The 14756-nt window shown below is 46.7% G+C and overlaps 1 protein-coding gene across 1 annotated transcript in view; it reads left to right on the forward strand.

The window, feature by feature from the left end:
- Positions 1-823: 823 nt before the first annotated feature.
- The window catches only part of Adck1 (aarF domain containing kinase 1), a 76111-nt gene continuing 62178 nt past the window's right edge, over positions 824-14756 (forward strand). Inside the window, exons 1-2 of the mRNA XM_028782997.1 lie at positions 824-901; positions 7557-7760. Coding sequence (XP_028638830.1) covers positions 824-901; positions 7557-7760 — 282 coding nt within the window. The remainder of the gene's footprint in view (positions 902-7556; positions 7761-14756) is intronic.

Raw genomic sequence — 14756 nt, forward strand, 5'->3', positions numbered from 1 at the left:
TTGTTTTTGGTCTAAGTGTCCAGCACCCGGTCCCAGAGAACTAGGTACATTTCTTCAGGTCCCTTAGGATAAGTATAGAAATACTTATATGTGACCTCACTTCCAAGCAACCTCACAAGGTAGAAATTGTTTATGGATGGGTTGAAGACAAAGTTGAGAGAAGTTCTATGACTTGCCCATGGTGCTGGTGCTGCAGTTCAGTGCCGTCACTGTCATTGTCATTGTTCTCATCATCATCTTCATCCTCTTTGCCATATGCTAACTGTACAGTGTAATGCATTATGATACTGCCAAACATGCGTACAATATACTCAATCAGATTCAAGACTCAGTTGGCTCTGTTTGGAATCTATGGCCTTGTCTTTCACTGTCCCCTACTTCTTCACATCATTTGTGGAACACTTGTGTATCTGCTCCTCTGTCTCATGACATTCCCAAACCTTGCGCAATTCTGATGGGGCCCCTGTGGATTCAGTCTAACTGTTCCTTTCTGCCAAGTTCGAGGAGGTAGAGCCTCTGCTCCCAGGGATTCAGGCAGGAAAGGAGAATGGTCCTTCTTGGGCCTTTGCTCCATTATTTCAAATCAGTAATTAATCGGCACCGAGTTTATCTTATTAGTCATTCATTGCCCCCCACTCGCAAACCACAAACCAAGCTCTCTAAGAACAATGCTTTTAATTAATATGAGGCAGATTAAAACTCATCACAGCGAGATTATTGGTAATGAGGTAGTCATAAGGCATGTTACTGAGCTGGGAGTGAAAAGGAAGAAGGAGCCTGGGCAGGGGGACCATGCCAGGTGCTCTGTGATAGTTCAGGGGAGATGGGAGGCAGGTGTGGGGCTCTTGGTGAGGAGGCACTGCACTCTAACATCAAGCTGACCAGTGAAGCCAGTTACTGGGTAAGGCACAGCTGGGGTTCAGTGATCAAATGGGTACTGGATATCAAAGGTAGTCACAGATATTAGGGACCTCTGAGGGGACCCTGAAGTTATGTTTAGAATAGTACTTCATTTCTATGTATGTTCCTATCTTTTCACTTCCTCTCTCCATCCCTCCTTGCCCCCTCCACCCCTCTTACTTTTTGTGACAGAATCTAGAATTCTCTAGTTACCCTCAATAGGCCTCAAGCTCATGGGCCTCCTTCCTCGGCCTGCAAATTATGGGATGAAAAGGTGTGTGCTATAGGTGCTATTTGCATTTTTTGTATGGTGATGCTTTACACTAAGTGACAGTTTGTGAAATTAGTTTGTTTCTATTAGGTTATAGGACCCAGGCTTATTAGGCTGAAGGGAGGGGATTGAGATAGATGTTTCTGCTTGTATGTATATATGTATGTATGTATGTGTGTATGTATTGGCCTTTTCCAGACAAGCTTTCTTTGTGTAGTTCTGGCTGTCTTGGAACTCACTCTGTAGACCAGGCTGGCTTCGAACTCACAGAGATTCTCCTGCATCTGCCTCCTGAGTGCTGGGATTAAAGAATGCATCCCCACGGATTGGCTATATTTTGGGTCTTACCCATTCTGACTGGGATACAATGAAATCTCAAAGTAGTTTTAATTATCATTTCCCTGATGGCTAAAGACGTTTAACATTTTAAAAATGATTTCAGCCTTTTGTATTTCATCTTTTGGGAACTCTTTGTTTTATTAAGTTTTAGACATTTCATTCCCTGGGAAGATTGATTTGTTTCCCTTCTGTGTCTTTCTGCTAAGTTTTGAGCACTGGCTGTATGCTGGACTGGGGGCTAGGCTTGACTTTAGGTCTTACTTTATTTATCCACAGTGGTGAGCATAATTATTGTCCCTTTCTGCTCAGGAAGAGACCAAGGTTCTGGGTTTATCAACTTATTGAGGTTTGATGACAAATTAGGGCCTAAGTCTTCCTGAGTCTAGTGTCAGTGCCATTGATGAACAAGTCATATGACCCTTTTTGTTTGTCTAGGGGTGAGCACATCCTTTATATCCTTCTAAAATATATCCAGCTGTCAGGGCTACCTCACTTCCTAACCTGATGCCCATCCAGGGTCTGTCATGTGGAGTGACTGGGCAGTTACCTTACCTTCCTGTTGTTGACAGATTTGACAGTACGGGCTTATGATTACTACTCCAGTGATATTGTGGTGACATCTACACTGTAATCCCAGGATGTATGAAACCTCACCATAGCTCACTTTCTTGTAAATGGTGCAGAAGATACAGGGCTGGGTGTCTGGAGGATGAAGGCTTGGACTACTCATCTACTGGTTGTGAGGCTTTGAGATTGTCACTGAACTCTGATGGACATATCAGATACCTCTGTTCTGGGGCTGGGGAGATGGTTCAGTTGGTGAAGTGCTTGCCCTGTTAGTGTGAGACTCTGAATGTGATCCTCAGAACCCATGTGAAAAGGTGAGCTTGATGATGTGTGCTTGTAATCCCAGTGAGGGTGAGATGAGCCATGGAGATGGGTAGATCCATCCCTGGGGCTCACCGGCCATCCAGCTTAGTCTGCTTGATGGAGTTCCAGTCTGTTGGGATATTCTGTCTTATACAAAAGGGGGATGGCAACTGGGGTTGTCCACTGAAATACACCACACACACACACACACACACACACACACACACACAGAGGGTGAGGCAGGCAAACAGTTAGAGAGACAGTGACAAAGAGACAGAAACCAGAGGAAGACATAGTGTTGGGAGAGAGAGAGATCCTGTTTTCAGAAGTAATATGCAGATTAAAACCCCTGTATTTGAGTGTCTACTGTGGGATGGGTGTGTACTTACTCTAGGGCACTGGACAAATGCCTTTGCATTTATTATAGCTGCTACTGGCTGATGGGCCTAGCTCCATGTAATCATTCATCTTAAGTAACTTAACAGGCAGTTTCTTGGCCACACTAGCCACATTTCAGGTGGACATTAGCCACGGTGTAGGCACTAGACCAGAGCATTTCCAGGTCCCAGGAACTTCACTGGGCAGTATGTTGTCAGCTGGCTCTTGTGTATCAGCCCATCCTTCCTGTACTTCTGAGGGCACGAGCTCAAGGACGTGTGCTTACAGACCAGAGTCAAGAGGATGAAGAGGTCAGGATATCCTGGAAGCTTTGTCCATCAAGTGCATATGTACGACTGGAAGATGCTGCCAGGAAGACAGGTCATTCATTCCTCCATGGATTCCAAGCTGCCACACATCATTGTGTGGTGCCGAGTGGAGTGGGTGAAAGCCAGAAGCTTGTTACTAAGTCTGGAACTTTCCTGCATGTTAGAATGAGCCTGGCTTCTGATCCAAAAGGATAGTCAGTGGACCAGGGTCAGAGCAGGGACCCTGAGGTCTGAGTGTCACTCCGTTAGCAACATTTGCATTTTCACTGTAACAGATTATTTTATGTTTTTAGTAAGTGGCAATACTCCTCTGTTTGTTTGTTTGTTTGTTTTGTTTTTTTGTTTTTCGAGACAGGGTTTCTCTGTATAGCCCTGGCTGTCCTGGAACTCACTCTGTAGACCAGGCCTCAAACTCTGAAATCCCCGCCTGCCTCTGCCTCCCAAGTGCTAGGATTAAAGGCGTGTGCCACCATCGCCCGGTGCTCCTCTGTTTCTGTGTCTGTCTGTCTGTCTTTCTCTGTCTGTCTCTGAGTATGGGTATGTGTTTGTGAGTATGTGTATGTGTTAGAAGCTGGATGAAGGTGACCTCAGGGCTTCTTTATTGGGAATGAGGGTGCTACATGCAGTAGGAACTGACTCAGTTTCCTGGATCCTGAGTTTGTGGGTATATGACATATCTTTGTCACCAGTCTACATTTTTGGTGGCTGGGTGGCTTACCCTGAGGTACACAGAATATACTGTAGATACACAGCCTCTGTACCCAAGACCTGATTGATGTCCCCAGGTAACAGGTGAGCCAGGGTTGCCTGGTCTCTCTGGGCTTGAGTGAACCAAGGATCTCTGTGTTGCTCAGACACTGTTTAAAGGTGACCATCTTTTTGTGTCAAGAGATAGTCATTTGTCACTGTTTCAAGTCACAGATGAGGGACAATGAACTCCACTTCCATTTGGAAGGGCTGCACGGGATGAAGCCAAGGCTTTCTAAGGACTTGTAGCAACTGAGACATGTAGATGTTCATAAATACAATGGACAGGTCAAATGTGTGCGCGCACACACACACACACACACACACACACACACACACACACACAAACTGTGGCCTAAGTTTTTCTCTTGATCTGAAAAAAATCCCTCAATTTTCACCTTAATCATTGTAAATTTAATTTCAGGGCTTAGCACTGTGTATCAGCCAGTTTGTAATTACATAAGTAATTTGAACGGGGGAAATTGAATGTGAAGAATTATTAAGTAGTGGAAGATGACTAACCCCTAAAAGAGACCCAATGAGATTCTAGTGGTATAACGGTAAATACACACAGCAGCTACCCCTGGAAAGGAGGGGCAGAGAATGAGGCTGGGTCTAATGACTTAGCTAAGTTCTTTCTATTGTGGGCAAACCGCTGGCTGGTGGAAGAACTTGTTAGTAGGTATGATCACAAGCTAATCTGTAGGAACAGGCTTTTGGGTGCTCAACACTTGCTTCCCAGAAGCGGACTACAGGGGACAGAGTCTGGACTGCTGCTGATCTTTAAGCTCTCTGGAGTGAGTACCTGCCCCTGCTGGCTGCTCATCTCTGCTGAATACTAGAATCATTAAGGGTGACACTGACATCTTTTGGTTGTCATAGAATCCCCTGGCTTCCCAAATCTGATACCTAGCCTTGGGATCAAAAAAGCAGTGGGGTCCATAGCTGAGAGTCAGTAGATGGTCCTGCTTATGGGAGTTTGGCTTACTAAGGTTTTTTACATTTAGGGGCAAGAGAAATGGCCAAATTGGTAAAGTACCTGCTGTGTGAGCATGGGGACCTGAGTTTGGATTCCTGTCACCTACATAAATGTTGGGTGTGGTGGTACAGCATTGGGGGAGTTGGGAGACAGGTGGATGGGTCCCTAGAGCTCACTGGCCAGCCTGGATGGTCCAGCTTCAGTATAGAGCCTGTCTCAAAAGTGAAGGTGGAGACTGATTGTGGAAGACTCCTGATGTCAGCCACTGCCCTTCACAGGTGCTCACACAAGCTGAGATGTTTGTTCGTAATAGTTTTAATCTGTTACTGACCATACAATCTCAGAATTATAGCTTAGCTTTGATCAGCTGTGGCCTCTGCTTTACCCAGTTCCATAAGTCCTTCTAAGTCTTGCACTGGCCGGCTTGGTCCTGCTTTTCATTCTTTGTCATCTGGGGTTGAAGCAACCCTTATGGTTGCTAGATAGGTGTTCTACTACTGAACTACACCCCTAGTTCCTGTTTTCCACTTCTTAAGGCAATTTCCCTGTCTCCAAACTCTGACTTCTCTGGGGTCACTCTCACATTTAGGATTAATTTCTTTCTTACTGTTTCCTCCTAGAGGAAACAACTACCATTGGTGCCTCTCAGAGCCTGTCTGTATCAAGGCTGGAGGACTCCACTGAGGGTGGAGCTGTAGGAACATAGGTTTCTCTAGAATGGGTTGTGATGGGCATCAGAACCATACACCAGGTTTAGGAATGGTTAGGTTCCCGTGGGCCTGAAGACAGCCTAGAGCTGGGACATGGGTGTTTAGGGCTACAGTGGGTTACTTTTTTTTTTAATTTTTAAAACTTTTACTTACTTTATTTTCTGTGTCTCAGTGTTTGGCTGCGTGAGTGGATGTGCACCAAGTGCGTGCCAGGTACCCATGGAGGTTAGAAGAAGGCACTGGATCCCCTGGAACTGGAGCCACAGATGATTGTGAGCTGCCATGTGGGTGCTGGGAACCAAATCAAGTCCTTTGCAAGAGCAGCTAGTCTTCTTAACTGCTGAGCCGTCTCTCCAGACCCCAGTGTTCTCTTCTTATTATCTAAGGCAGTGGTTCTCAACCTTTCTAGTGCTGTGACCCCTTAATACAGTTTCTCATGTTGTGGTGACCCACAACTGTAAGATTATTTTCTTTCTTTTTTCTTTTTTTTTTCTTTTTTTTTTTTTTGGTTTTTCGAGACAGGGTTTCTCTGTGTAGCCTTGGCTGTCCTGGAACTCACTCTGTAGACCAGGCTGGCCTCGAACTCAGAAATCCACCTGTCTCTGCCTCCCAAGTGCTGGGATTAAAGGCATGTGCCACCACTGCCCGGCTGTAAGATTATTTTCATTGCTACTTTATAACTATAATTTTGCTACCGTTACAAATCATAATGTAAATATCTGTGTTGATGCTCTTAGGTGACTCCCGTGAAAACTTTTGTGATGCACACGTTGAGAGCTGTTGATCTAAAGCAACAGTTTGCTGTGTGGCTCCCCTGACAACTAATTATATGGGAAGACATTTCTTCCACCATTGGTAACTCTTCACATGGCTTTATTGTCAATTACATCATTATTCTTCTTAGCGCTGGAGAGTGTAAGTTCATCTTCAGTGTTCAGACTCCTTTGTTACTTCATTGGTAAGCAGGAAGCAGGTCTGCACAGCACACTGGGACTCATTGTTTCCTAAATTATATGTAAGGTGCATCTTTCCTTAGAAGCTCTCGATCTTATAAGGCAGGACCTACTTCATCTCAAGACCCTTAGCTGGGCTGCACTGAGGACTCAGGAGGACCAGCTTGGTTGCATGTGGGGACACCTCTCAGCTCTAGTAGGACAGAGTCGCATCAGGGTGTAAACGAAGGGTCCCATCACTGACAACCTAAGCAGTGGTCTATTCCATGTGAGAGAATAAAGCCCTTGATTCAGTGTTTTATAGACGTTGACTGGGGATTCATTTCTATTTTCTACATAAGATAACTGATTTTCTTATCTTTGAAGGTATCAACTCTGCCTCCCTGAACTACTTTGAGGATTAAAAATTATGATATATATGAATAGCTATTATTATTTACTATTATTACTGTTATCATCCTGTCAGTGGTAGAGTTACAAACAAACTTGAAGTGTTAGATGGTCGAGGAGTAGGTGGCAAAAGTGTTAGCTCAGAATACCCTTGACTGAGTCAGTATATTAGTCTTGGTTAATAGCTGTGAATACTCCTTTGTAGGGAGTGAGGCTACAACCAGTTAAGCTTTGATGGAATGGGAGGTGCCTGGAAGCTTCAGGCTGTGTGCAGAGGCTGGGCTCAGTATGAGGTTAGAACTGAACGCACTGAGGACAAGGAGAACATTAAAGTAAAAGATGAAAAAAGAGGGTGTGTGTGTTGTGTGTGTGTGGTGTGTGTGTATGTGTGTGTGTATGTGTGTGTGTTTGTGGTGTTGGTTTATGTGTGTGTCGTGTGTGTGTGCGCGTGTGTGTGTGTTGTATGTATGTGGTGTGTGTGTATGTGTGTACGTGTGTGTGTTTGTGGTGTTTGTTTATGTGTGTGGGGTGTATGTGTGGTGTGTGTGTGTGTGTGTGTGTGTGTGTGTTATATCTGCTACCCTGGGCACTGGGGAGTAACCAAAGGTGTTTGAGCAGAGAGACAGGAGAATGGAATGCTGCCCAGGGAACATGCTGTACTCACTCCTCTGGCTTGCCTGTCTCCTGCAGGTACATCTCCGCTCTGCCAGGCGTCTCTGTGAGCTGTGCTGTGCCAACCGGGGCACTTTCATCAAGGTGGGCCAGCACCTGGGGGCTCTGGACTACCTCCTGCCAGAAGAGTACACCAGCACGCTAAAGGTGTTGCACAGTCAGGCCCCACAGAGCAGCATGCAAGAGGTCCGTCAGGTCATCCGAGAAGACCTGGGCAAGGAGGTATCTTGTTGTTCTGGAGCAGGGAGGGATCAGATTGAAAAGTGAGTCTTTACAAAAGGCTCCAGCGGAGTTCAAGCTTCCTGGGCCTAGGATCCATCACTGATGCAGAATGTCTCAGCAACATTCAGTGCTGAACCAGAAGCTAGAAGGAGCCTCAGAGACCACCACTAAAACACACTAGCTAAAATATGATATGTCTGTATTCAACAGTGTTGGCTAGTAACCTAAGAGGATTCGGCCGCTTCAATCTAATTCTGTCTGTCAGCCACTGGGGTTTACTGCACGCTGATAACTATTGTGTGTTACGCTGTCACAGTTGGTCCTCACAGCAAGTGTGAGGAGGGAACTATTACTGACTCCGTTTTACTGCTGAGGGATGGAGGGGAGCACACTGTGCTAGGATGACATCAGCACACCATCCAGTTCACTGCATTGGCTTCTCTGGAAGGTTCTGGTAGACACTTGTGCACCCTGCTTGATCTCCCAGGATGGGAAGTTTATTCTTATCTGCCACCCAAGGTACAAGGTGCTTTATTCTTTTGTAGGTGGCCTCTGACAACTCCTGCTGGGCAATGGTGTCAAGGCCTTTAATCCCAGCACTTGGGGAGCCAGGTGGATCTTTGTAGGTTCAAGACCAGCATAGTGAGTTCCGGGACAATATGTGCACGTACACACACACACACACACACACACACACACACACACACACAATACCATACCACGCACCACGCACATAACACACACACCACACACACTACACACATAAACACACACATGCACCACACATACCACATACTCATCACACACCACACACATAACACACACACACACATAGACATACACAGACCAACACACACACACCACACCACTCACCGCACACCACACACACCACACACACCACACACACCACACACACACACCACATACTCACCACACACACACACACACGCACACACACACACATACTACATACATACCACCCACACATACACGCACAGACACACACACACACACAGAATAAGATAAAACTCTTTTTTTTTTTCTTTCTTTTTTGATTTTTCGAGACAGGGTTTCTCTGTATAGCCCAGGCTGTCCTGGAACTCACTCTGTAGACCAGGCTGGCCTAGAACTCAGAAATCCGCCTGTCTCTGCCTCCCAAGTGCTGGGATTAAAGGCGTGCACCACCACCGCCTGGCCAAGATAAAACTCTTAATAAGACTTATGCACACCTGCACACCCAACCTGGTCCTCACCACCTGTTTTATGACTGCTCCAGCATGGGAGGGTCATGCTGGCCAGAGTTTGGGCTCTGGAGGCACAGTCTTGGACCTAGTACAAGTTATATGCTCTCATTAACCTCACCTTTTGTGTCAGCTGAGAAAGAGCACAGTGTCCACCTTATGGGGTTAGCATGAAGATTACAGAGAATGGAGAACAAACAGAGGCTTGTATCCTGTGCTCTGCCCATCTCACTGTGCACCCCTAGCCGTCAGTGCCTGTGGTCTTGGTGCCTGTTCTGCCTGGAATGCTTTTTACTATAATCGCTGTCTGCCAAGTGATTCTAGACCAGTGTCCATCTGTCCATCCGTCTAGCAGATGCCAGGCAGAGAGCTTGGTGCTGTTATCCCATATACACTGCAGTAGTCCTGGGAAGTCCTTGACCTCCCTAGACCATCTGAATCAGGCCCACATAACTCAGCCCCCTCCAAGTGTTGCATTGTCGCTTGATTGGCATCAGGCCATTCTATTGCAAATCTGAAAACCTTTAGGGATGAAGACATGACAGTCCATTTCCTCTGGACCCGTAGCACCAGAATAGTAAGGTGTATACTAGGAGACAGTGTTTGTTTAATGGGTAAATGACCTTTCTAGGATACGGGGTTCTTTTTTTTTTTTTTTTTTTTCAGATACCTGGAGCTGGTCATAAGCATCCAGCACCCAGTTATGTAAGAGATCTTGCATATTAGCAATGGCTTGGCTACAGAGAGGTTCGTGATCTGACCATTTGGGCCCTGGTCAGGCACAGATGCCTCCAACTGCCGTGCTCGGAGGAACATTTCATCCAGAAGGAGAAGGAGTGAAAGGCAGGTTGAATTAGGGCTGGAGTCAGGGAGAAAGCTGGAGGCTAGGAGGACCGGGGCTTGGCTAGAGTAACCCTGGGCAACAGGAAGGGGGCTGGCCTCGGTGCTAGCCAGCATGCCTTTGCTTCTTGCTGAGACTGTTGGCCTCTGGCTTCCAGCAGTGTGAGATTCACCCCCTTTCCCAAGCTAAAACGAAATAAGTCACTGTAATAACAGTGGCTAGCACATCATTGCTGGCATGTGGGAACTCAGCAGGAGTGGGTGTGAGGAAAGGGTGGGGGGAGAAGAGTAACCCTTAGAAGCTTCAGAGTAAGGAATGGGGCCAGATCAGGCCAGGGCAGAGGGAGGTGAAGTCACAGTCATATTAGAGTCAGTCATGGTGGGTCCACCCAGCTGGCTGCAGGGTGTTTGGGGTTAGAAGATGTCTCCTGCAGATTCATGGTGTCTTGTCTAGCCTCCTCCAGCTATATGGCCACTGTCTCAGTGTGTCTGTAGTCCTCCTGACATAGTGATGCTTTTGTCCAGGTTCTAGTTCCCTCAGGCTCTCCCTCACTTCTGGGGAGCTTAGAACCCTTGGGTTTCTTACCACAGGCTCCATAGGTACCCAGTCAGAGTCTTCCCCCACCCCCAGGAAAGTGGCGTTTATTTTCTGGTGACACACTCTGTCATCTGTGGGTGGAGGGGAGGGGAAAGAGGCTGTGTGAGAGGCAGGGTAGGTGAGTGTGGGGGTGTGAGGGCAGAGGAATTCATTCACTCCGCATGCCCCCCTCCTCCAGCCCCTCTCGAGAACTGCTTGGGAAGAACTCTCTCTTTAAGGACAGTGTTGATGAACTGTACAAATTCCTGCACCCTTTGGCTGTAGGGCATCTTGCAGCAGCAGGCTCCATCCCTGGTCTCCAGGTTGTAGCCGGAAGAAGCTGAACATTCAGCCTTCACCATTTTCTTAGCTCTCCTGCCCTTGGCTAGGTTTTAAGGTCATTCCAAGTTCAAAGACTGTGTGCCCGCGCCTACTTCTCAGACTACAGGCAGGGCTAGGTAGGAGCTGTAGATTAACAGGCTGCTTTGGTCCTGACAGCTTAGTTCGTGTTTCTTTAGGACCCTTCCCATCCACAGAGTCTCTGAGAGTCCATTGTATATTCAAACCTTTTCCTGTTCCAGGTTGTTGGGGCTGGCCTGAAAGGGTGTCCCCACTATAGGGATGGGATATAAGATAGAGGCAATATCACTCCTGGACTCTTTGCCCCATGATTACACTTAGTTCCAGATGACGTCCTGCCCCTGGACATCAGGTAGTACCATGGTATAGAGAAAAAGGTCACTGAAGGTCTTCATCTTTGCATAGGGACTAGATCAGAAGAGTTCTGGGGTTCACTTAGATAAGTGAAGGACAGCAGAAAATAATAGGAAGAAGCCCAAGAGCTGGGCCCTAAAGAGACATGGACGTTTTTTGCTGTCTCAGAAGTGACCTTGGTGGGGACTGAGTTGAGTATCTCAGCTGTTTCCTGACTACCCTTAGGGCCACAGGCCCAAATGCAGTACCACCTTTGGCCAGCAGGTGGCACCTAAGTTTATAAGTCAGGGAAATGTGTGCTCCAGTCTTTCCTCACAAGAGGTGTCCTGAAGAATGGGATTCAGGCTCTTTTTATTCTTGGGCAGGGCCCAAGGAGACCAGACTGATACTAACATGAATGGGGCAGGTACAGGCCTGAGTCATGAGGTGGTTGACTGTTGCTGAAGTTTGAGTAATTGTCCTCTAAAGGTCTGTGTCCTCTAATATTCTGAAAGGCCTGCAATGTTCTTTTCAGAATGTGAGCCTGAGGGGGTGGACTTTGGAGTCATGGCCTCTACCTGTAGTAGAAAGGGCCCACTGGGAGGACTTAGGCTGCTGAGAACTGTAATGGTTACTCTTCTTATGGATGTGGTAGATATGTGGTAAGAGGCAGCTTAAGGAAGGAGGGGTTTATTCGGCTCTTGTTGTGAAGGTAAAGTGTGGTGGCAAGTCCGAGGCTGTCACAATGCACCTGCAACTAGGAAGCAGAGACCAGTGAACACCACTGATTAGCTCTGTGTCCTTTTATTCAGTATGGGATCCTAGTCTGCCACACGCTTTTAAGGTGTGTCTTCTTACCTCAATTAAGCCAATGCAGAGAATTCTTTATAGACACACAGAGGAGGTTAATTTCTGAGACCCTTGAAGGGATTTGTTAGTCTCTTCCCATCTCTCTTTGCTTCCTGATCATGAAAGAAGCATTCTGTCCCTCCCTGACCCGTTCTCAGTCTTTGGTCTCATTCATGAATCCTCTAAAGAACCATGAGCCCATCTTCCAGTTCTAACAACCTGTGATTTGGAGGCTCAGCACCTGTTCATTCCTCTTCCTTCTTTCTCTTGCTTATAGAAACAGCTGGGACATGTGGGAACAGAAGCAGTTTTTAGAGCCTGATGTGACCAATTGTGGTTTGACCTCATTCCGAACCTCATGGTGTGAGATAGGTTGATCACATGAAGGCCCAAGGGGGTTGCAGGAGAGAAAGGGATTCTGTTCAAGCAAATAGAGATTTTCTGAAGGGTGTGGCTTGTGACCCAGGTTCTTCAAAGATGGGCGGGACTAGAGAAGTTGTATGTGGGAGGAAGGGCACACTGAGGGATCATGTGGGCTCTCTCACGGGCTTGCTCACACGAGCTCTCAGCAAAGGTGTACTGGGAGGAGAGGCAGAAGTTGACCGGGCTTTGTTAACTGGACTATAGTGTTTAGGAGCTGAGGCCATGTTCTGAAAGGCCTGCAATGGTCTTTCCAGAATGTGCACCTGACAGGGTGAATGAACTGGAGAGGAGACAGGGCAAGGGAAGCTGAAGATACTGACATAGAGACAGTGGAGAAGGGAATGCATGAGAGACTGAGCCTGATTGTCTCAGTGATGCAGAGATGTGCTCACCTTTTTGTTTGTTTATTTCTCTAGACAGCATCTCTCTGTGTAGCCCTGGCTATCCTGGAACTCACTCTGTAGACCAGCCTGGCCTGGAACTCACAGATCTGCCTGCCTTCCCGAGAGCTGCGATTAAAGACATGCACCATCATGTCCAGCAGGTGTGGTTATCTTTTATAAGTGAGCAAGTAAGGTGAGCAGAGTTCAGGGACAGTGGCACTGGGGAAGTGATCATAATAATTGTCAGCTACACCAGCACTGCCATCTTTAGTTGCAGACTACACAGGCACTGCCATCTTTAGTTGCAGACACACACCTGCACAGGCATGTCTGCCCATGGACACAATCGAGTCAGGATGCAACACATTTCAACAAATGATCTAAGCATGTAGACACGGTTTGGACATCCATAATTATAGCTCTTAAGAGGTTGGCGATCATGAGCTTGAGGCCAGCCTGGGATATGGAAGTGAGACTATGCAGGAATAAAGGAAAAGAAAACAGAGTGAGAAAAAGAGAAGCCATGGACGGAGGCTCCTTACTGTCATGGAATATAGTTGTACCAGGTAAGAGTTTTAGAAGTTAAAGAGAATGAGGTCCCTAGTACAGTTTAGTCTGGAAACTGTAGCCATTGTTAAGGGAAGCTCTTGTGTGGTTTGTGTCCTCTGAAACATGTTTATGTCAGCCTTTTGCCATTGAACTCCCCTACCAGGGGTGTAGGCATATAGGATTGGCTTTATTTTGTGGTTAATAGTTGCTAGGGACAGGTGCAATGTGTTTTCATCGGTGCTGTATGTTGTTCTTCGTGGAACACATGGAGATTCTAAAGACATGTGGGGGTGCTGTTGTGTACCAGGTATATATGCTCATTTTCGTATGAGCTCAGGGGGGCATGTGGAGGATGATTGGTCATGTTTTGTTCTAGGTTGAATCAAAAGTTCAGAAAAGATAGGAAACTCCTGCCCCAAAGATGTCAACTGCTTATTCAATATGGTGGTCGTGGCCAGAGAGACAATGCTGTGGGGTGCAAGGACCAGCCAGACCAAAGGCAGGGAGAAAGAAGAGGTAGGAGAAGGGATAGCCTGGGTAAGCAGCACAGAACTGCTGCTGGCTCAGAGAAATCTTGGAAGTAGGACAAAGTATCCCCTGCAGGAAGCCTTTCTTCTGGGCTATTACCTCTCTGCCAGGGCTGGGAACAGTTTCATTCCTATATTATTCTGGGTTATCTAGAGAAACTGAACTAATGAGATATGATTGTATATATCTTTGGATGTATGCGTGTATATAAATGTGTAGAAAGGTAGATTTTTTAAAAAAAATTGGCTTATGTATTGTCAAGGCTAGCAAGTCCAAAACTGGCAGAATGGCCCTGGTAGAATCCTAGTAAGAGCCAATACTGTAGTTCAAGTTCAAACGTGAAGGCCGTCTGCTGACAGAATTCCCTCTTGCTTCAGGGATATCATCTGGTTGCATGAGGCCCACTCACACATGTAGGGCAGCCTGTTTTAATAATAAATTGGATGTGAAGGTCTGTAGTTCCTCCACCTGTGGAGGTGGAGACAGGAGGATTGAGAGTTGGAGGCTAACCTGGTCTACATGGTGAGGCAATGTCTTAAAACCAAAGGGCTGGGTTTTGGATTTCCTATGTAGCTCGGTGGAAGAGTGCATGCCTAGCTTTCTCAAGGCTCTGGCTCTGACCTCAGCACGGGGCAAAAGGAAAAAGAGGGAAAATCCATCTAGAATGACATTTACTCTAATATGGGGACACAGTGACCTAGCCAGGATGGAGCACAGATAAACCACCTCAGTTCTCCATGTGGCCCTTGAGGGGAACTTCACATGACACTCGATGTTTGTGTTGAACCGAGGGGCAGAAGTCAAACTCCTTGTAGGTTTACTAGTTTTGTGGTCTTGGGTTAGTTCTTGCTTCTTTTTCTGTAGACTCTGGAAGGTGAGCTCAGGTGGACTGTTAGAACACTGTGCTCTCTGA

The sequence above is a fragment of the Grammomys surdaster genome, unplaced genomic scaffold (assembly GCF_004785775.1).
Source record: "Grammomys surdaster isolate TR1022 unplaced genomic scaffold, NIH_TR_1.0 953, whole genome shotgun sequence".
In the NCBI taxonomy this organism is placed as follows: Eukaryota; Metazoa; Chordata; class Mammalia; order Rodentia; family Muridae; genus Grammomys; species Grammomys surdaster.